Source organism: Panthera pardus, unplaced genomic scaffold (genome assembly GCF_024362965.1).
Source record: "Panthera pardus isolate Hobbes unplaced genomic scaffold, ASM2436296v1 HiC_scaffold_22, whole genome shotgun sequence".
Taxonomy (NCBI): Eukaryota; Metazoa; Chordata; class Mammalia; order Carnivora; family Felidae; genus Panthera; species Panthera pardus.
Genome location: NW_026526788.1, coordinates 7654735 through 7678886, shown reverse-complemented (window position 1 = coordinate 7678886; position 24152 = coordinate 7654735). Strand labels below are relative to the sequence as shown.

The 24152-nt window shown below is 44.3% G+C and overlaps 2 protein-coding genes across 10 annotated transcripts in view; one reads left to right on the top strand and one right to left on the bottom strand.

Annotated features, from left to right (window-relative positions):
* RYR2 (ryanodine receptor 2) overlaps positions 1 to 24152 on the bottom strand; it is a 756877-nt gene that overhangs the window by 713930 nt on the left and 18795 nt on the right. The gene's annotated exons all lie outside the window — the stretch shown is intronic.
* On the top strand, positions 497 to 2720 carry LOC109248971 (prefoldin subunit 5-like). The gene is given in 3 exon segments (XM_053910177.1): positions 497 to 604; positions 2284 to 2455; positions 2458 to 2720. Coding segments are annotated over 3 exon segments (543 nt in total).

The following is a 24152-nucleotide window of genomic DNA, read 5'->3' as shown; positions in this document are numbered from 1 at the left end:
TGATCCCAATGGGGACCCAAGAAAAATGGAAACTACCCCATTTCTCACCTAAGCTGCTAGCGAGGTCAGGTGTGAGGCCCAGGGAAGAAAGTATGGATGTGCAGCTACCCTAACCCCAGGAACTGAGGCTGAGACGGGGCAGAAGCGGATTGCACTTGAGATTAGGGGCTGGGCTCTGAGGCCAGCTCTGCTTCTAATTGGCTGCTTCACCTGGGGAAAGTTACAAAAAAAAATCCTCTCTGCCTCAGTTTCCATATTTGTAAAACAGAAAAAATAAGAGCACTTACTTTATAGTATTTTGGGAAGAATTAAATAAATACTCAGAATAGTGAGTGGCACTAAATACTCACCTCTTCTTTCTTTCACTGCTCCCCCCAATAAATACCTAAATATGTTTCAAAACACAATGTTTATCAGAACAAAAGATCCTATTGATCCACCACAGGGGATGTGAAACAGAGCAGGAGTATTAACTTATCATTTGTCCTTACACGTTATGCCCCTGTCCTTGGATTCATCCCGTAACCGATGGCACAGGGCTGGAGAGGAAGCCATTGAGGCTGACTGGCCATCTGTGGTTCTGGAATGTGGAGAGAACGGCAATGTCTGTGGACCAGCTGGGCTGAGTTAACCTAAATACGGTCTTTATATTTTGGTATTGCATATTCTGAGTTCTTTGTTCCTTAACACCCACACTATTTTCTCATTTATCAGATGGGTAACAGGACTCAGAGTCCATGCAGGCAAGGAACCCTGGTGGCCGTCGGATCCCTTCTGCATCACGTGTCGTGCGGCACAGGGCATGTGACTCAGGGGCGGCGATGTGCAGGAGGGAGAGGCTATCTCGGGCCCTGCTGACTAGTGAGCAGGGTCCGTTCCGGGTCTCCTGGACTTCTCCTACGGTCAAGGTTACACCACTCACCCTTCTTCTGTGTTCAGAGCTCTTATGCCACAAGTGACTTTCCCTTCCAAACAGTCTCCATTTTCAAGGTCTCAAATGCCATTTTCATGCATGAATAATTAAATTTTTACCATTCCTATGGGAAACGAAGAGGGAGCCAAAGAGACCATCAGAGCTGATCTTGATTTTTATCTGAAGTGCAAAAATTTTAATGCGTGCGTGCATCTTAAGAAAGAAAATGGAAAAAGAAATTCACTTGGAAATTCATGACCCAATCTGTTTATCTAAAATACAAATGTGCATCAGCAAAACCAGAGCAACACCAATGCCAATGGGCCTGGGGGCGTTTGCTAGCCAAGATACCACACAATGTAAGGCTGCGTTTCTCCAGGTCTCCAGCCCAAGTGATGATCACTAACATCACTGCTAACAGATGTACATGGAGTACATACTTGGTTAAAAAAAATAAATTCCCAGAAGGAGTAAGATGCAGTCTTATACATATACATATACATATACATATATATATATATATATATATATATAATTTATATATGTATAAATTTACATATAAATTATACATATATAAATTATATATATGTAGATCTTACATATATAAATTTATATATTTATCAATTTACATATATACATATACGAATTATATATTTTTTCTTTTTTTTTTTAATTAAATCCAAGTTAGGGGCACCTGGGTGGCTCCATCAGTTAAGTGTCCAACTTCGGCTCAGGTCACGATCTTACAGATCGTGAGTTCGAACCCCACATCGGGCTCCGTGCTGATGGCTCAGAGCCTGGAGCCTGCTTTGGATTCCGTGTCTCCCTCTCCCTCTGCCCCTCTGTCACTCACGCTCTGTCAATCTCTCTCTCTCCCTCTCTTTCTCTCTCTGTCTCTCTCTCTCAAAACTAAGATAAACATTAAAAAAAAATCCAAGTTAGTTAACATATTGTGTAATAATGGTTTCAGGAGAATTTAGTGATTCATCACTTATATATAATACCCAGTGCTCATCCCAACAAGTGACCTCCTTAATGCCCATCATCCACTTGTATTTTACCTAAAACCCATATCCTACGTGCCAACAAAAATGAAAGTTGCTTTGATTGTATTATGAAAGATACTTTCCTTTTGTCTCATCTTTTCAATCTCTTAGAGTAGAGGGTGGTGTCACCAGGATCCCTGAGAAAGACAAATAGGTTTTAAGTAGAAATCGTGAATATACCAGAGACCCAGAGGCCAGACTTACCAAAACAAAATTCTTTCTTATTTAACCTGATTTAAGTAACAGAAGAGATCTCAACAGCCACCCCATAAAAGAAAATCAGTTCTGTCATCTGGGGTTCACTTCCTTATTAAAAATTCACAGTCAGTGATCATCACCAAGAGAAACCCACCACAGCTAGAAATGTTCAAGAACCCAGCGGACCAGGAAGCGGAGACCTTGCCCGTGCCCGCCACCCAGCTCAAGGTGGTACAGACCAACCATGTGGAAGCCCAGGACTATCTGAACGCATCCAACACTAGCAAGAGAGGTAAGAATGACTCGCCCCACCGACAAGCTCTACATGTGTCCCCAGGAAGCTACATGATGCGGAACACGTGCTCATCGACGGGGAGCAGACAGCCGAGGAAGCCAAGGGCTTTTTCGAGAGGAAGACAGGCTTCCTCACCAACCAAATGGAGAAACCCCAGCGAGTTCTGCAGGAGAAGCATGCCGTGAAGCAGGCTGTCATGGAGATGATGAGCCAAAAGACCCCGAGGCTCCCAGCCCTGGGGACAGCTCCGGTCACTGCCAAGGCCTGAGAGCTTGGTTCAGAAATGGGGCAGAGGGACCCTGCTTCTGGGGACCTGGGATCTTGTGGATGTGGTTTCCTGGGGTCCCCAGGGGTCTTGTGTTCAATGCTAATAAGCGTGCCGGCTGAGCAGAAGGAAAATGAATTCATACGTAAGAATGAAGAACCCAACAACATAGAGTGTTCTGGATTCCTTAACGCAAATAGCTCAATCTCTTCCCCTTTTAACTCAAGGCTTTAAATCTCTGTACTCCTTTTCAGGGTTTAGCGCTGATGGAAAAGGTCAGTCTGGCAGCTCTAAAGAATTCCACTCTCTATTTATTTATCTACCTAAGGGACATAGTTTGGATCCTTGACTGCACTGGAATACTTGAATCATACCAGTTGGAATAGGAGCCATCCAGAAGTTGAGAAAGAAAAGAAAACATATATTCAAGCTAAAATCAATCCAATTTTAAGAGAGGGCCATTAGTCTATCCCAATTTTAGTAAGGTTTTGAACAAACAGGCTAGACAAAAATAGACTAAAATCACAAGTATGACTGGACAGCTTTCACTTGGGGCTCTCCTCCCACAGCCGATGGTGGGACAGGCCTCCATTCCAGCTCCTTGGGGGTGGAGGACTCCTAATTAGATATTTGTTAGGAGAAAGGCTTTCTGAACACACCCCCACAGATTGAAAGGGGGCACGAGCTGTTGCCCTCTAGCGTCTAGGTCACAGAAGACATGTTCCAAACTTGCCAGAGAGCTCACTCAGTACTCTTCTGGAATGTGCATCTCTAGTCCAAGTAATTTTATAGTTACTTAATTTTATAGTCAAGGATCTCCATATTTTCTTTTCTGAAGCAGGTTCCCGATGATAGAGGAACCAGCATAAGAGTCAATACTACTCCCAAATACCATTACCATGGTTAGAATAATAAAACACCAATGTATAGTCCGTTTGCCAAGAAGCAAAGCTGCTCAGGGAAATGAGAACTGAGAACTATGTAGTCCCAAGACTTTAAGTTTTAAATCTCGTTACCTTCCACAAGGTGCTGTAAAGAAACTACTCTCATAGGAACCGTGAACTAGAAGTGTTAATTTCTGATTTACAAAAAAAAAAAAAAAAAAAAAAAAATCACATAGGGAGGAAGCAGGATTATCTTGAGTACAATGGCAAAAGAGGGAGAAGAGAGTTGCACGTGACTTAATCCCTAACAAAACAAGTCCAAGGAGAGATTTCCCAGACTGGTAGTCAAACAGCGAAGGGCACTCTTTCTCCCGTGGAAAGTATTTGAAATAGGGCATTGTTTAATGTCATAAACTCAAAGGCATGTCCCTTCTGTTGAAGGAATAGACTGTCAAATCCAGTTTTTATTCCCCCTTCCCATAAATCCAACACTGTGAAGTTCAATGAAAAACACAAAACAATTTTCAGGATCGCAGGGGGCCGTGACCTTTACCATCTTCCTGTGACAGTGTAGAAGTCCAACTTGTCACAATAATTTATTTGAAGATGCAGACTTCTGCATGAAAAAAGGGAAACCAGTAGAACAATTCAAGGGAAACCCAGTTTTCTCGGGGCTCATGCTGTCCCTCCTGCGTGCAATGTCCAGAGTTCAAGGTCAACCATAAGTCTACCTTCCCGTATCACCAGCTGACAGCCTTATCACTTGCTGATTCCTCTTGCCTGAGCCAGGTTGAGCCACGCAATGAGTAGTTCATAACAAGCCTATTGTATGCCATCTCGTTCTCTGGTTGATCTCCTTTGCCTGGAACCTCTCCGCAGCCGGGAGCACTGTTTGGCGGTGGCTGGTTAATGCTTCCCAAAGCCTCGCAGAAGCAAAGCAAATCCCCCTTGCAGATGGAACACTGTTAGTCCTTGATCTCCAGATACCAGGCTAAGGGGGAGGCACTACGGCGTGCCTCGGGGGCATTTGTCTCCCTTTAGTGAGAAGGAGGTGTCAGTGGTACCTGCAGTCAGCTAAAATTATGAAAAATAACGCTTTTTTATTTTGTGTGGCACTTTTTGGCTACAGAGTGATTTCAGACAAGGGCCCAGTAAAATGTTACGCTTTTCCGACACGCAGAGGGTGGCCGTCCTGTAAGGTCTGGATCAGCTTTGTTGGAAGAGCGCTGCACGGTCCCACGGAGGCAGCCGCGGAGGAAGTATGTGGTACATACTTGGGAGTATTTATAGGATTCCATTTGAAGACCAAATTCTAGAAATATGCAGTGCCCAACTCTGGCTTACGTAATCCAAGTCTCGTAATTGAAGCCAAGGCTTCCCTTTGCAAAGGCAAACTGATTAGATTTATAAATTTTATTTCAGATACCCTTGCCACACCCTGTGCCCTTTGTTGTCTTTAAAGTTTAAAATTTATCACGCGGTTCTGGAGTTTGGAAGTCTAAACTGGGTTGGCCAGGCTGTATTCTTTCTTAAAATTCTGAGCACCCATCTGTTGGGTGGCGTCCTTCCTCCAGCTTCAAAGCCAGTGGCGTAGCATCTCCCCCGCTTCCTGCCTCCCTCTTCTCAGAACCCTGTAATAATGTTGGACCCACCCAAATAATCCAGGATAATCTTCCCATCGCGAGATCCCTAATTGAATCACACCTGCTAAATCCCTGTGGCCTGTACGGGAACATTCACAGGTTCCACAGATTAGGACAGGATATTGGTGGGGGGTGCGATTTTCCTATCTACCACACCAACCTTATAAACTTATCTCTGCAAACCACCTGATTAAGAGTAATCTTCTGGGGGCACCTGGGTGGCTCAGTGGCTTAAGCACCTGACTCTTGATCTCGGCTCAGGTCATGATCTCACAGTTCGTGAGATTGAGCCCCGAGCTGGGCTCTGTGCTGACAGCATGGACAGCATTCTCTTTCTTTTCTTCCTCTCTCTCTCTCTCTAAATTATTTTTTTAAAAAAGAGTAATCTTCTGAAGTGCCAGGGATTAATTAAAAATTCATTATAGGGGCACCTTAGTGGATCAGTCGGTTAAGCATCCGACTTCAGCTCAGGTCATGATCTCACAGCTCGTGGGTTCAAGCCCCGCATCGGGCTCTGTGCTGACAGATCAGAGCCTGGAGTCTGCTTTGGATTCTGTGTCTCCCCCTCTCTCTGCTCCTCCTTCATTCATGCTCTGTCTCTCTCTCTCAAAAAGAAGTAAAAGTTAAAAAATTTTTTTTTAATTCATTATATATATAGTCTTACCAACTTGAGTTTTACGTTTGTATTATGCATTTCACTATCACACAGGATACACTGGGAATAGTTAAGGCATGTGAATTATTTTTCTAGACTGTAGCCTATTTATCTTCCCCCATTTCTGAAACTAATATGTAATATTCATTTGCCAAAGCTAGTGTGGATTTTGTTGTATCCTTTGAGAGATTTTTGTGACAAAATGTGAGGTCATACATAAACCTGACATGATACACTGTAGTTTTAATTCATGCTCAGGAGCTCAGCTCTTAAAAATCACGTGGCTTTAGGTTACTTCTTAGCGATTCACTACCTTTTAGTGACAAATGTAAACTGGGCTGAACAAAAAATGATTTCCAACAATAAAAGCATTCAAGAGAAAAGAGATGGTTATTCTAACAACCACTATCTTCTTTGGAAATGCACATAAAAATCTGATGGATAGGAAGAAAGGATTCTGCTTATTCTGAGACATGCCTACCAAAATGTTAGCTGTCTTCATTTACACCTAAGAAACACTAGTCTGAGATCAGTGATGGAATAAAGCCACTCCATATCAGGAACAGGCTAATACGGAGGCAGAAGAAAAGGACGGACTGAGCAGATGCCTCCTGAGGTCTGAAATACTTCAAAGGGAGCACTCAGCAGTGAAAAGGTCGAGAAAGTAGACGGTGACTCTCTGCGAGTTTAACCCGAGAATGAGCGATTCAGTTTCGTGCAACCATACAGGTTTGGCTATTAACGAGCTAAAGCGTTTTTCCCATTAGAGTAAAAACTCAGTCAAGAAAGGGTTATTTTGGCTTCATAAATAATACAAACACTTAACTGAAATCCAATACAATGCTGTGTCTCAGAATACTGACCTGCCACCTCTTTTGCACGTAACGTGTCCTTCACACGACAGCTTCATCTAAACACATCAGGTACTATGGGGAAAATACCACCTACCACAGGAACAAGGCTGGAAAGAATTAACCTGATGGGTAGAAAAGTGACTTCACCCCTTCAGTATTTTCTGCAACATAAAACCAACGCAGACTCATTTGTGAGTCCCTAGTTTTATTCTTTGACGAAGTAACAGGACCCAAAATCACGGAATGATACTAGCTGAGAAAAGTCAGGGACAACATCCACACCCCTGGTTTTGTTCTTGTTTCTGTTTGGTCTCATACGGCACAGGTGTTTGCGATGACAGGTCACGAAAAGCATTTATGTCCTGTTGCCCAGCACCTAGCAGACACGTCATAGATGTTTGCACGTGTGTTCAACAGGATCCACTCTTGCAAGGAAAGGACGAGAAGGAAAGGAGAGAGCTTGCTTCCCATCTCTCCCGACCAGCCATCGAGACTTATTATGAGTCGTGGTCACAAAGAGAGTGGTGGTGGCCAGGAGGACCTCGCTAACCGTCCACATCTTGACCAAATCCCAAAGGCCACCAACCCATGAATGTACATATGTCAGGTATGTATCCCAGGCACGTCTCTGTAGGTAGCTAGTCCCAGGCGATCTGGGATTGGGAGGAGTAAATTCAGGGAGCATGACATCTGCCATCTAGTTACATCAATTTCCAGCATTCTCTGAAAGACAGAAACAGCAAATGTGGCCATCATTGCACTTCTAGATGTGAAGGTATCACTGGACACAGTTCTCCCCTCGTGTCAGCAGATGCCAAATGGATGGCACATACCAGTGACTTAAAGCAGCATTCACAGAGGAATAAGGGCAGGGAATACTGTCTCTTTAAAGTGGTCCAGAGTGTGTTCTCTATTCTAAATAATGCAAAGAATTTCCTTTTTTGTAATTGTTCTTTAGTGTTTATTTTTGAGAGAGAGAGTGTGAGTAGGGGAGGGGCAGAGAGAGAGAGAGAGAGAGAGAGAGAGAGAGAGAGAGAGAGAATCCGAAGCAGGATCCAGGCTCCAAGCTGTCAGCACAGAGCCGACGCGGGGCTTGAACTCATGAACCGTGAGATCGTGACCTGAGCCGAAGTCGGTCACTCAACCGACGGAGCCAGCCAGGCGCCCTGAGAAGAATCTCTGAGATGAAAACCACAGAGAGCTGAATGGAGATCTCAAATTTTTATTAAGGCTCATTTCAGAAACACGTCCAAGCCCCACGGTGGTAGGAGGAATATGAGAAGAGAAACCGAAGATGGCCAGCCGGACCCAGAGAGGGACATCAATTCTGTCAACATCTCAAATCGGAGAATGTGGTGAGATCCGGCCGGTTTCACCCCTGTACACAAAAAAATGTGTGAACCCTATTTTCTGCTTCTTGACATCTCTGTGGGCTGAAGGGGGAAAAAAACATGTCCTGGTGCATCTGGTATTAGGAATAAATCTACATCCACACACGGTACTTGAAGCGTGAGTCATTACTCACTACAGTCGTCACACTTTGCATCTCTGTTTAGACAAAAACATTTACATTTTTTATCCTGACTTTGCTAGACTATAAAACCGGATGATTCATCACAGGTAGGTAATCACGTTAGCAACGTTTAAAAAAAAAAAAAAAAAAAAAAAAAAAAAGGTGGGGAAGGAGGGAGAGGAGGGGAAGAGAAGGAAGGACAGAAGCCAAAAAAGCAGCGTATCCTAAGCCAAGGATTGCGCCTGAAGCAAAACAGTAAGCGAAAGGGTACGCTCTCCTACAAATACACCCCGTAAAAGCCAAGCCCAGTGAATGAAGCTAAGTCAGTACATTCTTCTCTCGGCCCAGGTGCTAGTTCAGGCGGGTACTGGAAAGCAACAGCAACCGGTTGGCAATTCGTAAGTTGTTCCTAAAACAGTCCCTCCTGCAGGGAAATCAAAGCTTTAAAGTCCCCCCCCCCCCCATCTTTCGCCAGTGCAAGCTGAGAAGTTTTCTCATGGCCAGTGGCCGTGCAAATGCACTGCGCCCTCTGGAAAGAGAAGAACTCACGCCACAGCACGCCTAGCACTGCCATCTGAGAGGTGCAGGTACACGTCCACACACAATACAGGCGATCCATGGTCCTCCAGGCTGAGCGTCAACTCGCCCGCTGTCATCAGCTCTATCCAAGTGACAAGCATCAGGTCTACGGCTTTCAGCCAACGAGGGTCCGCTGCGGCGAGAGAAGGGAGGCCCTGTATCTTGACACACTCAGACCACAGCAATGCCCGTGACCTGTCCTCCCGAGGCCCCAGCATTCCCAGCCTCACAGAGCCAAGCGACGTGCCCCGACCAGAGCTCCTGGCCACCCCCTGCTGCCTGCCATCCTCAATACCGAGGACACTGTAGGATGGCCAGTGAGCAAGCCCCGGCTCAAACTGAGGTCGGCTCCCCACCTTTCCCACCGAGGGAGCCTTAGTAAGATAAAGGTGACAGAGGGGAAGGAGGAAAGGATGAATCCAGAACACAGAAGAGTTAAAAAAAAAAAAAAAAAAAACTTGGTCGCAAAGATGGGAAGTGTTATGGACTAAACTGTGTCCTCCGCAAAAATGTATACATTGAAGCCCTAACTACCAGCATTGTGACCGTATTTGGACACAAAATCTATGATGAGGTAATTAAGGTAAAATGAGGCCATTAGGGTGGCCCTAATCCAATCTGACTGGTGTCCTCATAAGAAGAGAAAATTAGGCCGCAGACACACACACGGACGAAAGACCGTGTGAAGAGGCCGTGAGAAGTCAGCCCTCTACAAGCAGAGATACTGCTGGGGAAGCCAGACGTCCCAACACCTTGATCTTGGCCTTCCAGTCTCCAGAATCGTGGGACACTTGTTTAGGCCCCTCAGCCTGTGGTCCTTTGTTATGCCCACCCTGGCAGGCTACCACGGAAAGAAACAGCACGCCTTCAAGTGTCTGAGGGGCCTTACGCTCCTCCTGCCCCTGTCTACACAGCAGCCTGCCCCCTGCTGTTCTCTCCCCTCAAGTCCCCAGGAGCCCATCAGCCTCATACTGCCCCCACCTGAAATCAAGTAACAGAGCATTTCACTCCAAACACTCCTGGCTCGTGATGTCAGAAAAGCAATCTGCTTAACACACACACACACACACACACACACACACACACACACACACACACACACAATTACACCATTTCCAAAGTACAGCTATTGTACACCCTGTGGCTTCCTTCTGCCCCCTCCAGCCCCCAGGAAGAGCAGAGAGGATATTAACGTTTATTGAGCAAGTTAAGAATTTTATCTTCTGAGGCAGATTTTACTTGATGCAAAAGGAAAGGGACTCGGAGAGATGAAAGTCACTTTTCCAACAGTGGAAGCAGGAATTGAACCCAGATATTTCTGGTCGCCAAGCCCTTGTTTTTTCCACCATGTGAGAGTTTCCTTCCCGCAGCTGAGATGGCCGAATGTTTTATAAAATAGTTACATGAGGAGGGGGTGGAAATGCCACTGTAAACAGTATTCAAATAGGCCTAGAGCTCACTATTACACTGCTATAGGGGCACCTGGGTGGCTTACCCGGTTGGGCATCTAACTCTTGGTTCTGGCTCAGGTCATGATCTCGCGGTTCATGGGTTCAAGCCCCACATCGGGCTCTGCACTGGAAGTGTGGAGCCTGCTTGGGATTCTCTCTCTCTCTCTCTCTCTCTCTCTCTCTCCCCCCCTTCCCCATGCGCATGCACACTTTCTCAAAAATAAACTTTTTTAAAAAATGGTATGAATTAGATGTTCTCTACTACACGAGCTTGTAGAGAAACTAAGATTTACCTTCAAATTTTACAAATCATGCTCAAAATGACGATAGCACCCTTGAATAGTTTTGACTGAAAGATAACTCAGGGAAATACCTACTTTTAAAATACAGAGTAATAAAAAGGCCACATGAACCCCGAGCTCTCCTGTCACTATTCAGCATTTGGGGGCTACAGCTCCAGTGACAAGGTTATTCCGGGCTCTCAGAGGTCAGGGTCCGTGAGCAAGTCAGCCCCGGCCTCCTGAGTGGGTGCAGCAGGTGAAGCCAGCACTTAATTTCACCTTATCATGAACCCCAGATCGGCTCTTAATTTTCTTTCATCCCGGAAGTGCCTGATGAAAAGCAAAACACTAGTCCCTAAGCACTAAAACTGGGAAGAGTGACCAAAAATGGCGAGACCAGCTCCCAGGACGTGGACTGACGAAAGCAGGGCATCAACCACGACTCCCCTCCCCACTCCACCGGCAGCAAGGAGGTTCCAAAAAGCGGGTCGTGAGCCACTCCCTCCCCCGCTTGCCCATTTGCTCCCAACATGCTTGCTCTGCCCATGAATAAAAGCAATCACCACCTTAATGTTCGCGAATGGCTATATATACGTCGTCACCTTGCTGCCCGTAAGAATTATGCACGTCATTCAGTATGTTGGGCTTTCTTGTAAGTGCCATTCAATTTCCACGATGCCCTCAGCCCTCGGGTTCTGAGTATTCAGTCTGCTTACATGGCCTGATTGTTCTCTTACTGCTTTATAAAATCAGAGGCAACATTAGAGGCCAGGAAAACAGACGAAAGGAGAGAAGCCAGCTTTTGACTTTGGACAAGCCGAACTGGAGGTAACAACGGAGCACCCTGGCCCACTGAGGTAGCATCCTCGATGCTGTGTGCCGGCGGCCGGCAGCAGATGAGACGGTCAAAGGGGAGAAAGAGTGTGCGGATGAGGGAAGACCAGACTCCTGAGGCATTCACGTCTGGGCAGTGGGAGGAGCGTGGGAAGCAAAGGAAACCAGGCTGGAGAGTGAGATAATCTCTGCGTAGAGCTGCACTATCCCATACGACCCATCTCATGTGGCTAGCGGGCACATGAAACGTGGCCAGTCCACACTGAGATGTCCTGTGTCTAAGACATACACTGGGTTTTGAGGCCTAAATAGACGGTCCCATCTCCACCAGGGAAGTTCAAGGTGACTAATGCTGAGAGAAAGCGTTTGGCCACCAGGAATCTTTCAGGCACCTGTCCTGGAGAGTGGTGAGCCGTACTACAGCAGGGGCAGTGAGTAAATAAAGCATTGCTGCCCTCCAAACGTTTTTGGCAGGGAAATCATGGAGTGTGGTCCAAAAATATTTTGTTTGTTGTTTACGAAAGGGAAGAGCTGTGAATGTTTATAAACAGTGTGCTGGCCCCCTTGCCTTTTTCCCAGCAAGACACAGACACGCTGCCTCCCAAATTCACGTTCTGATCCCCACAGAACATTGAAAACGCTCACAGGAAAAAGAAAGAGCTCAAGTGGCTACAGAAGGTAAGTCATGTGGTAACTTGTGGAAACATCCAGTCTTCACTTCATAGAACAGCTAGATTTTCCTCATGCTTCCTGCGGTTTCTCTAGTATCTTATAAGGACGGCAAGGAGACACAAGAATCAAGGTCACCGGACAATGCAGGTGTGGCTGGACTCTCATGCCTGTCACATGTGAACCGAGTCCATTATAAACTTGCCCTTTATTTCCCTTCTTATTTCATTCCTCAAATAATGGACCGTAACAATAGCAGGGTCCAACCTGACACTCTTTCCATAGAGAAGAAACAGAGAGGCCCACACACGTCTGCTTATCGGAGCTCTCGGTGGTTAAGCTTCTGGTACTAAGAACTTGATATCACTACAGATTGCAGGAGGGGGCAGCTGGAAGAGGCAAGTCTCTCCTGGGTACTAGATGCATACGATACATACGGTGAAACCTCGGCTGCGGGCATAATTCGTTCCAGAAACATGCTTGTAAACCGAAGCACTCGTCCATCAGAGCGGATTTCAAGAACCATCGGCTCCGTTGGGATCATGGGACACCAGGCATCACGTACTACTCGTACGGCAAGACGTCACTCATTGATCAAGTTAAAATTTATTAGAAATGTTTGCTCGTCTTGTGGAACGCTCGCAGAACAAGTCACTCGCAATCTAAGGTTTTCCTATGGACAGATAAATATATCTATATATAGTATATATATCATATAGATGATACCTATGTAATGTTCTTCATACTTGAAGAAACATAACACGAGGGTTTTAATTCCACAAGATAATGGGGCCGTGCGTAAAAGTGGCACCCACAAATTAACATACAAAGACGCCCCGACAATAACATTTTTAATACTCCACTTCCAGACCACTAGAAAGATGTGGCATCTTAGCTCACTGATGGCCCCTACAACACACCTTTTGTTTTAAAGCGGCCTGGGAAAGCTGTGAGCATGCAGGCTCTGAGTGCCGGCTCAAAATGACAAGCCGCGTGATTTAACCTCCCTGTGCCTCCATTAAAAGGGAGACAATAACAGTACAGACCTCACGTGGTCACAGGAGGAGAAAATGAGCTAACCCTGCTCACAACAGGACCTGCCCCCTACTAAGTGCTCGCCAACGTTAGCCACCGTGTTAAACAATTAAAGCTTCTGAGAACCTGATCTTAGCAAGCCAGCATTCCAGCTGGTGACCTCAGAGACACAGTGTGTGATGGGGCCGGAAAGCTTCACCTCCAGTCAGTTTTTGTCTCCAGTTCTTCCCCCCACCATCAAACATTCACAGTGACTTTTGCAGCTGTTGGTTTTTCCCTTCTTGAAGGCCCTGATAAGTCCTGCCTTCCAGGGAGTATTTAAAAGAAAACAAGAGTCCAGTGATGGCAGCCAGGAAAGGAACAGCTGCACCGGGAGAAGGAAAGGCCGATTTTTTAGGAGTGACGGTTTTGTGTCTTTAGCCCTTGGGTGGCGGTCTCCTACCGCTGTAAGCAAGGGAAGCCAATAGGAAGTGCAAGTTTCCAGATAATCACCAACAAAACCATCCTTCTATCTGCATGGGTCACTGGGGGTGGAATAGTATGGCGAGAGACGTGTGGGGCATACATGCAACCTAAGTGTGGCATATGTAACACATCTTAGCATAAATTCATCAAGAAAGTTCTAAACTGTCATGAGGAATTTTATCTGGTAACTTCAAGTGCGTTTGTACACAGACATATGTATGTATGTAGGTAGGTAGGTGCATATACATATGGGGACGCATATGTGTGTGTATATGGGTATGTACACAGGGAGAGACCTCTCAGAGGTCCAGGTTGTCCCTTTATAACTTACACACATGGGGTGTCCACACACAGGGAGTAAGGAATAAACCAGAGCATCCTGGACCAATGCCAATGGAGACACATCACATCTGTGGCTCAGAACTTTTGTTGACCTCCTTTCCCACAAACTTGCTTCCCACATTTTACCCTCTTTCGAAGGTAGGGGGGGAAAAAAAAAAAAAGAAGGGCAGAAAAGGTGGAAAACGCTGAAGAAGCAGAACCATGAAACAGGCTTTCCAAAATTTTGCTTAGAGCCTCAGATTTTACGATCACAGTGCCGACATCTAAGCATGCAACCTAAATCAGGGAGGGTCCAGTTTTTTTTTTTTTAAACAATGTAGTTTTGTTTTGTTTTGTTGTAATTTACTTATTTTTAAGAGAGAAACAGAGCACAAGCAGGGGAGGAGCAGAGAGAGAGGGAGACACAGAATCTGAAACAGGCTCCAGGCTCCGAGCTGTCAGCACAGAGCCCAACATGGGGCTCGAAACCCACAAACTGCAAGATTATGACCTGAGCCGAAGTCAAACGCTTAACCTACTGAGCCACCCAGGCACCCCATTTCCTAAGCTTTTAAAAAAATATTTATTTATTTTTGAGTGAGTGAGAGAGAGAGAGAGAGAGAGAGAGAGAGAGAGAGAGAGCGTGCAAGCAGGGGAGGGGCAAAGGGAGAGAGAGAATCCCAAGCAGGCTCTGTGCTGTCTGTGCAGAGCCTGAAACAGGGCTCCATCTCACCACTGTTGAGATCATGACCTGAGCTGAAATCAAGAGTCAGGTGGTTAACCAACTGAGCCACCCAGGCGCCCCAGGGCGGGTCCAGTTCTTGAGGCTCTAATCCTCTAACAACGGAGGGACTCCCACACGCCATTCTATGGACAGGGCTCCCAAACCGTGGTATCGGCCCCGACCCCTCCCCCCCAAGGCCCAGCCACACAACTCCAGCTACACTACAGCTGTGAAGTCAAGGACTCATCACCATCACCTGCAACCTCTATTAAGACAACCACATCTCTATTCACATCTCAAGGGTAAAACCTCTCGAGTCATCTCTGAAAGACTTAATTCCCCAATCCTCAGTGACCAGGCACGGGCCAGACTCTACACAGGACACAGAAGGTACGTGCCTTGGTTCCACACCGGTCCCAGCCGATGCTGCATTTGAATACACCTTATACCCACGGTGAGCCACTGACTAGTCATCGGGCGACAGCATAAATACGTCTGAGCAGCGAGAAGTTGGGGCAACGCAGACCATCTGAAACAGGTTATGGGAAAAGGAGCAGGTGACACGGGATGCATGCAAATGACCCAACGGTGAATCCTGCTCGAGGCCCCTATGGTTTAAAGGAGCCTCATCTGTGTCCTATCGCTGCGACATCTGCCTCCCCGAGGACCCACCCATTCTTCCTGGTCTCGAGACTATCACATAGCTCTAGCCAGCACTGAATGAAAAATGTAACGCAAGCCACACGTATGATTTTAAGTTTTCTTACAGCCACATTTTTTTTTAAAAGGTGAAAAGGGACACCTGGGTGGCGCAGTCAGTTAAGCGTCTGAATGGCTCAGGTCATGATCTCATGGTTCGTGAGTTTCAGCCCCACTTTGGGCTCTCTGCTGTTAGCCCAGAGCCTGCTTCAGATCCTCTGTCTCCTCTCTCTCTGTTCTCTCTCTCTCTCTCTCTCTCAAAAATAAACATGAAAAAAGAAAGCTGCAAACCTAAAATTCACAAGAGCTTCATCTTTGGAGGATAAACTATTTTCTCCATATTTTGCAACTGATCAAATGCTCGCATGTTCAGGGAGAAGACACAGGTTGCTATCAAGTGATTCGCTCACTCTTCGAGCTCCTCATACAGATGACAGGCAGGCCGATGCCTCTAAGTTACGTAACTAAAAGAATATAAAAGGAGAGCCCTGGACAAGAAGTCTGGGTAACTGTCCTACACTCTGCCTGACACACGACGGGCACTGGGCGATGCTTGCACGAATTACACCCGAAGGAATGAGGAGCGGCCATGAGACTTTGGACAGTGCATCTAAGCTGTTTGTGTCCCTCGGTGTCCTTTACGTTTAAAATGAGATATTTGATGCGGCACCTGGGTGGCTCAGTCGGTTCAGCATCCAACTTCGGCTCAGGTCATGATTTCACGGTTGGTGGGTTCAAGCCCTGCGTGGGGCTCTGTGCTGACAGCTCAGAGCCTGGAGCCTGCTTCCAATTCTGTGTCTCCCCCTCTCTCTGCTCCTCCCCCACTCACGTTCTGTCTCTCAAAAATGAACGTTAAAAAAAAATTTTTTTAAGGTGAAAATAAAAAGGTGAAGTTAACTTTAACTGTATACTTTATATAATCTAATATGTCCAAAGTATTCTTTCAACATGCAATCACTTTTGCAAAAGTATTAATATTTTACTTTTTCTTTTCTTTTTTTTTTTTTGGCCCCACTAAGTCTTTGACACCTGGTGTGTGTTTTACACTTTACAACACATCTCAGTTCCCAGTAGCCATGTTTCAAGTGTTCAACAGCCGTGTGTGGTGACTGGCTGCCATATTGGACAGCAATCATTCTAACGATTATCCTGAATACAGACCATGCCACGAACTTGCTTCCTGGGCCTCCAACTGAAAGTTCTCTCACTGAAGCTCTTCTCTGGCCGTGACCCACTCTTACCACCCATGTCCCATGTTGTAGCGGGATTAATCCACCTATCACGGTCTGACTCACTCGCTCAAGGTAGGGGCCCAAAGCAGGAGCCATATTTGTACTGTCAACACCTACCACAAATTAGACATTCGGTAAATGTTTGTTCTACAGTCAATCAATTAAATACTCCAAGATGAAATCCAAATTCCTTCAAATGACATTGTGGTTTAGTCTTTAACTCCTTAGCTGTCCCACCTTCCTATTTGTAAAGCCTCTTCCCCAGGCCCCAGCTGTCTATAGCAGTGCAAGGGGGCTGGAGGTCGTAAAAGGTCACGGAGTGAACATGCTACATCTTCCTGGAGCATCAGTTAAACTACCTGCTGAGTATTTTAAATTATTTTTATATTAAGGAGCACCTCTCTCTCTCTCAAAATAAATAAACTTAAAAAATATGTTTTTATATTGAAATGCTCTGATATACAACGCAAGAGAAGACTAAAACCCCAAACGGTTGTTAAGAGTAAATACAAGTCTCCAAATACATTCTGTGCTTACAGCACGCAGCTTCAAAACTGACACCAGCCCGGGCTGCCCGGGTGGCTCAGTCGGTCAAGGGTCCAACTACATTCAGCTCAGCTCATGATCCCACAGTTTGTGAGTTCGAGCCCCGCATCGGGCTCTGTGCCGACAGCAGGGATCCTCAGATCCTCTGTCCCCCTCCCCCTCTACCCGTCCCCTGCTCACCCTCTCTCTTTCAAAAACAAAGTAAATATTACAAAAAAAATTGTTTTTTCTAAGCTGACGGCAGCAAACGTCCAAGCACTCCTGCTGGCGGTGCTCCCCTCCCGCCAGCTGGCGCACTGATGGAAATACTCAGAAGCCCTGGCTGCCGGGCGCCAGCTGGTAACGCCTCACGCCTCCTCGCCTCTGTTCCCTGGCTGGCAGTGCCCCCTCACCGGTCTCTCCCTCACCCTATCTGCTCATCGAGGAAGTCAGGAAGCCCATCCTGACTGGTGCGAAGTAGAATGTCCCAAACTCCACCCGACCTCAAAAGCCGCACGGTTCTCTCGGCATCGATAATACCCGCTTAACACAGTTAGGTGGCCAGCTTTCCCTCCCCCACATCGGAGGGTCCCTGACAGCAGGGCCCGCGTATCTCACTGCTTCTAATTCCCTCGGGTGATTTGCTCTTGACCGACTGTGAACAGGATGTGCGGCCTACTCTGCTTCAGGTCAGCATGCGACATAAAACATTAACAAGTACAAAAGCACCTGGGAGGCTCAGTCGGTTGGACGTCCGACTTCAGCTCAGGTCATGATCTCGCGATTCGTGAGTTCAAGCCCCGCATCGGGCTCTGTGCTGACAGCTCAGAGCCTGGAGCCCGCTTCCGATTCTGTGTCTCCCTCTCTCTAAGGCTCCTTCCCTGCTCACACTCTGTCTCCCTTCCTCCCTCCCTCTCAAAAATAAACATTAAAAAATATATTTAAAAAAATAATAATAAATAAATAAATGTCCAAACTCTTGGCTAACACTATTTACAAGAAAGAATTGGACTCTGTCAAAATACTTGAAGAAAATTATTCACTCCTGATAATTCAGTACTTTCTTAAGTTCAAAAAAAAAAAAAACTGTGAAAGGCAACAGCAGTGACTGACAAAAAGCATCATCACAGATTTTCCTTGGGAAATATTTCTCTCTTAAGTTAAATGTTATATAAACATTCCCGATTTCTCTGGGCTACTTTTAGCCATCCAGATGACAAACATCAATAATTAAGTCCAGTACAAAAGTCCACTGTGTACCCATCGTGCAAGTTATAAATGTCCAACTTGCTGCACCCACTTTGAAGTGTATTACTTATTCTAGACACAAATAATTTCAAGAATGATTAAATCCCATAAACAGTAAGTTTATGTATCAATACACATGAGACAATTAGCCTTTCAAAATCACTCCCTTTAAATTCTATTGCTAAACATCTGAGTGGTTTTGTCTTTCCCCTCACTTTTCCTCTTCTCACAAAAGATAGCCAGATCACCAGTAAACGATGGGTAACAAGGATAAGCTGCAAATATATTACATCAAGGTTTTGAGGGCCTAGAATACATTCACTAACACTCTTCCAGAGCAGCCTCTAAAGACAAGATTTTTAATTCCATTTACAAAATATCAGCAGTTCAAGATCACAATGTTCTAAAGGACCATTTATCCCCATCCATCATTAAACTTTTCTTACTTTAATAAACTCTTTTCAGAGGGGCGCCTGGGTGGCTTAGTCAGTTGAGCATCCAACTCTTGGTTTGGGCTCAGGTCATGACCTCAGTTTGTGGGTCTGAGCCCCATGTCAGGCTCTGCGCCGATGGCACAGAGTGTCCTTGGGATTCTCCCCCCACCCCCCGCAACCCTCCCCAAATAAATAAATAAACTTTAAAAAAAAATAAACTCTTTTCAAAAAAAGGCACTTCTCCTGGGGTTGCCATGACTATGCCAAAGTTTAAGAGCTAGAAGAGATTTTTGCCCCGGTACAATGTCTCCATTGTATATATTTTTCCTCAACTGGCTCACCTAGGAGCAGGTTGGAAGACAAGGTCAGTTAAAGGCCACAGTAGAGGGAGATTCTAAAAACAACAACAGAATTTTTTTTGAGAGAGCAAGTAAGCAAGGGGCAGAGAGAGAGAGAGAGAGAGAGAAGCAGGGGCTCACCCAAAGCAGGGCTCATGTTCACCCAAAGCAAGCAAGCCTTGTGCTTCCCTGATGCGGGACTCGAATCCATGAACCATGAGCTCATGACCTGAGCTGAAGTCAGATGCTTAACCGACTGAGCCACCGACACGCCCACGAATTTCGTTTTATACATCAAAAGCCAGAAAACAAAGGCAGTGAAACTACTTAAGCTCATAGTAAAAATGGATTTTGGTGAACAAGAATTCATTTAAACATTAGCTTCAATCATAACAGAGTAGGACTTTCTTAAAGAAATTCCCATACCCAAACCCATTTTTGCAGAACTCAGGACAAATGTAATCCTAATAAGAATATAGGTTGGATGACACTGAATTAACAAATGGGAAGTTGTTGGTTTTTCATTCCTAAGAATAAAGAACATCCATCCACCTGTGAAAATATGGAACTGGAGAATAAGACAGAGAATTCACTTACATAAACAGCCACAATGGTAAGGGACAGTGGACAGTGAACATAGTCCTGTCTACCGTAAAAGGTTTCAACAGCGTTTGTGTAACAATAGCACCCTCAACTGTTCTTAAGCCATGTCCATGGATCGTGACCTATAAAACTAGTATTTTGGCCAAGGCACAAATTTTGCCTATTGGTAAGTGGGATCCCAACCACTAGCCCAGTCTCTGCAGGTCAGAGTTTTTCAGGCATTCAGGTAAGACTCTGGAAGAGAGATACTTATAAATATAAGCAATCTGGAAACAAACAAACCTCAGGTAGATTAATGGGATGTGCCCGTACTCTACCTACCTCCCAGATATTAATATATCTATGGAAGAATAGGGAATATTCTGTGGAATAATACATGTGGAAAAAGAGAACATCACCCACACCTCTACAATTTTCCTTACATAATGCCCAGCTGTCAAAAAAAAAAAAAAAATGCATGGCTTCCAGAAACTGAGACCAAATGAATAAAAACCAAGAGAAAAAACAAAAGACAATAAAAACAAATCTGCAAGTGATATCAACATTGGAATTATCTATTAGGAAACTGCTGTGATACATATTTTTGAAAACAGATAAAAAGAGGAAGACTATGACAAGAAAGTAAGCATGCAGGAAATGAATGAAGGCAAAATCTTATTAGTAAAAAATAAAATAACTGCAAATTTAAGAATTCAGTACATAGGTTTACCAGCTTGACTAGACAAAGCAAAAGACATTTAGGAACTGGTAGAAAGGTCAGAAGACAATATCCAGATTGAAGTACAAAGAGGAAAAAAAGTAAAAACATAACAAGAATATAAAACAGACTTAGGGAAAAGGAGAAATATACATGTAATTGGAGTCCAAAAGAAGAGGGAAGAGAGAAAATGAGGGAGAAGCAATATTTGAAGAAATACTAGCCAAGATGGATGAAAAATATCAAGCCACAAATTTGAGATACTTCACAAATCCCAAACAGGGATAAACAGAAAGCAAATATCATCTTTGACAATAAAACCAGAGGCACCTGGGTGACTCAGTTGGCTGAGTGTCTGACTTCAGCTCAGGTCATGATCTCACAGTTGGTGAGTTGGGAGCCCCCCGTGGGGCTCTGTGCTGACAGCTCAGAGCCTGGAGTCTGCTTTGGATTCTGTGTCCCCCTCTCTCTCTCTGCCCCTCCCCTGCTCATGTTGTCTCTCTCTCTCAAAAATAAACAAACATTAAGAAAAGAAAAAAATAAGACTTACAGCTGACCTTTCAAACAGAAACAGAAGCTACAAATGCTGGAAAAAAAAAAAGAGCCACCAACAACTGCCAATTCTATTCTCAGACAAGGAGAAATACAGATGCTTTCAAACAAAAACTGAGAATTTATTTTGCATAGACCTATGATTTAAAAAAAAAAAAATCCTAAGGGAGTTCTTCAGATAGCAGAATAACGATCCCAGATTTAAGCATGGTGATTCAAGAAGGAAAGTAAGATACAAGGCAGCCTAACATACAAATCAATCTAAATGAGTACTCACTATTAAAAGAATAATCAAAATGTCTTGTGGAGTTTATATATATATATATATATATATATATATATAGAGAGAGAGAGAGAGAGAGAGAGAGAGAGAGAGGGAGAGAATTAAAATACATGACTACAATAGCACAAAAAATCAGGAGGGGGTAAATGAAGTTAAAATGTTATGGGGTCTTTACAGCACTATTTGTGTCCAGTACATAGAAAAGTTCTCATTTACGGTAGATACTAATAAGAATGTATGCTATAATCTCTACCATAAACACTGAAAGAGCAATAAAAGAACATATAACTCACAGGCTAGTGTTAATAAATACTTGATTATAGCCAATTTCCCGATGGACACCGTTGCCGCCACCACTGGGAACCTCTGAACTTGGCCACACACAGGGAGACGATCACTGCCCCGCCACCTTACTTTCCACTCTGCCCTTCCTTCTCTGGTCCCAGTCCAGACGCTCCTCAATTGATATATATTCACCATGGATCTCTACATTTCAAAGATTGTGTTTCATCTGCTGAAAGTTAAATAGGATTTTAACATACCAAGATAATTACAAATCGATCAATCATGATTAATCTAAAAGAAGGAAAATATGGGGGCGCCTGGGTGGCTCAGCTGAGCATCCAACTCTGGCTCAGGTCATGATCTCTGGACTCGTGGTTTGACCCCCGCATTGGGCTCTGTGCTGACAGCTCGGAGCCTGGAGCCTGCTTCACATTCTGTTGGCTCCCTCTCTCTCAGCCCCTCCCCCACTTGCACTCTCACTCGCTCTCTCCCTCTCTCTCAAAAAAATAAAACATGACAAAACCTCTTACCAAACTACAGCAATCATAGTTGATGAAATTCTCTAAGTTTTCTCTGAAATTGGGGAAAAAGGATCAAAGATCTGCCATCATGTCTTACAGTTGTCATTTACTGAGGTCCTGGCCAGTACAATGGGACAAGAACAAGAAATAAAATGGGGAAGCAAAAAATAAAAGGGTCGTTAGGCACAGATGACATAATTGGGTACAGAGAAAATCCAAAAGAATCAACAGGTAGTCTATTAGAATTAATAAGTAAACTTGGCAGGGTTGCTGGATACAAGGTCAATATGTAAAGGTAACTATATTCTTAGGTTCTAGAAAATAATTTTTAAATGATACCATTTACATTAACATCAATAAGTTTCAAGAACGTAGGAATATATCTGATCCAAAAAGCCTCTCATAGTAAACTAAGTATAATCCCTGAGAGAAATTTAAGACTTAATACCGTGAAGATACCAGTTCTTTCCAAATTAGTCTATAGACTCAATGTCATCTCATTAAAAGTCCCAGCAGTTTGGGGTGCCTGGGTGGCTCAGTCGGTTAAGCGGCCGACTTCGGCTCAGGTTATGATCTCGCGGTCCGTGAGTTTGAGCCCCACGTCGGGCTCTGTGCTGACAGCTCAGAGCCTGGAGCCTGTTTCAGATTCTGTGTCTCCCTCTCTCTCTGCTCCTCCCCTGTTCATGCTCTGTCTCTGTCTCAAAAATAAATAAATGTTAAAAAAAATAAATAAATAAATATAAAAATAATTTAAAAAAAAAGTCCCAGCAGTTTATTTTGTTGGAATTTACAAGCCAATTCCAAAATTTAAACTGAAATGAAAGAGGAACTAGAGCAAAGTCAGAGGACTAACACCAACACATAACAAGTCAATATAAAACTGGACCAAGTTAAAAGTCACGGGATTAGAGCAAAAAAGTGGGGGGAAAGTGGTCTTTGTAATGACTGGTGCTGGATCGAGTGGACATCCATGGCGATGTGGTGGGGAAACTGAACTCTACCTCAAGCTATAATGGAAAATCAATTCTACATGGATTATAGACTTCAAGGTCAATGTTAAAATAATAAAACTCCAGAAGAAAACACGGAAGAAAATCTCTGTGGCCTTTGGGTAGGCAAAGATTTCTTAAACAAGGTATAACATGAACACAGCATGAACGAAAAGTAACTTGAAATTCACTGAAATGAAAAACTACCGTTCAACTACCACAACAAAATGCCCATAAAAGAGGGGGAAAGCAGCCATGCTGGAGAAGATCTCTGCAACAGACCTCACAAAAGGCCTGACACAGGCAGCATATACAACAGTCAACAAATTAATGAGAAAATGATAATTTTATTTAAAAATGGGTTAACAGTTGAATAGGTACCTCACAAGGGAATATCCAAATGGCCATTAAAGATACAAAAAGGTGTCCAGTGTTATGAGTTATCATGAAATGAAAATTAAAATCACAATGATATATGCCATACGGATTAATTTTTATTAGAAAAACTAACATTGACTAAGTCCTGTTGGTGGGAGCATTGACTGGTGAAACCACTTTGGTTAAGTGTTCAGAGCCTGAGCCTCAAGTATCCCCAGTAAGCAATTCCACTCATTGGCGCACACCTAAGAGAAATGTACACATACCTGTATTTCAGGTGATCATTCAACATTTGAGAACACCAGCATTATTCATAATACCAGCTCTATTCATAACAGTAAAAACTAGAAATAAGCCGGTATCTATTAACCAAATGATTCAGTCAACTGTGGCATAAAACGATGACAATAATGAGCCACCATTCGATACAACAACATGGACGCATCCCACAGACATAATATTAAGCAAAGAAACCAGACACAGAAGACCACATGTTGTAACATTCCATTTTACATAAAATGCAAAAACAGGCAGAACTAATCTATTTTGCTAAAAGTTAGAACAGTGGTTACCTTTGGAGAGGCGGTAACCATCGGGGGAGGGGGGGGAGGGGTGAGAGAGGTTTCTAATTGCACACAACATTCTACAGATCGGTCTGAGTGGTAGTTACACAGGTGTGTTCACACTGAAAAAAATTCATCAAGCTGTGCACTTAAGACTTATGGCCAATGATATTGCAACAG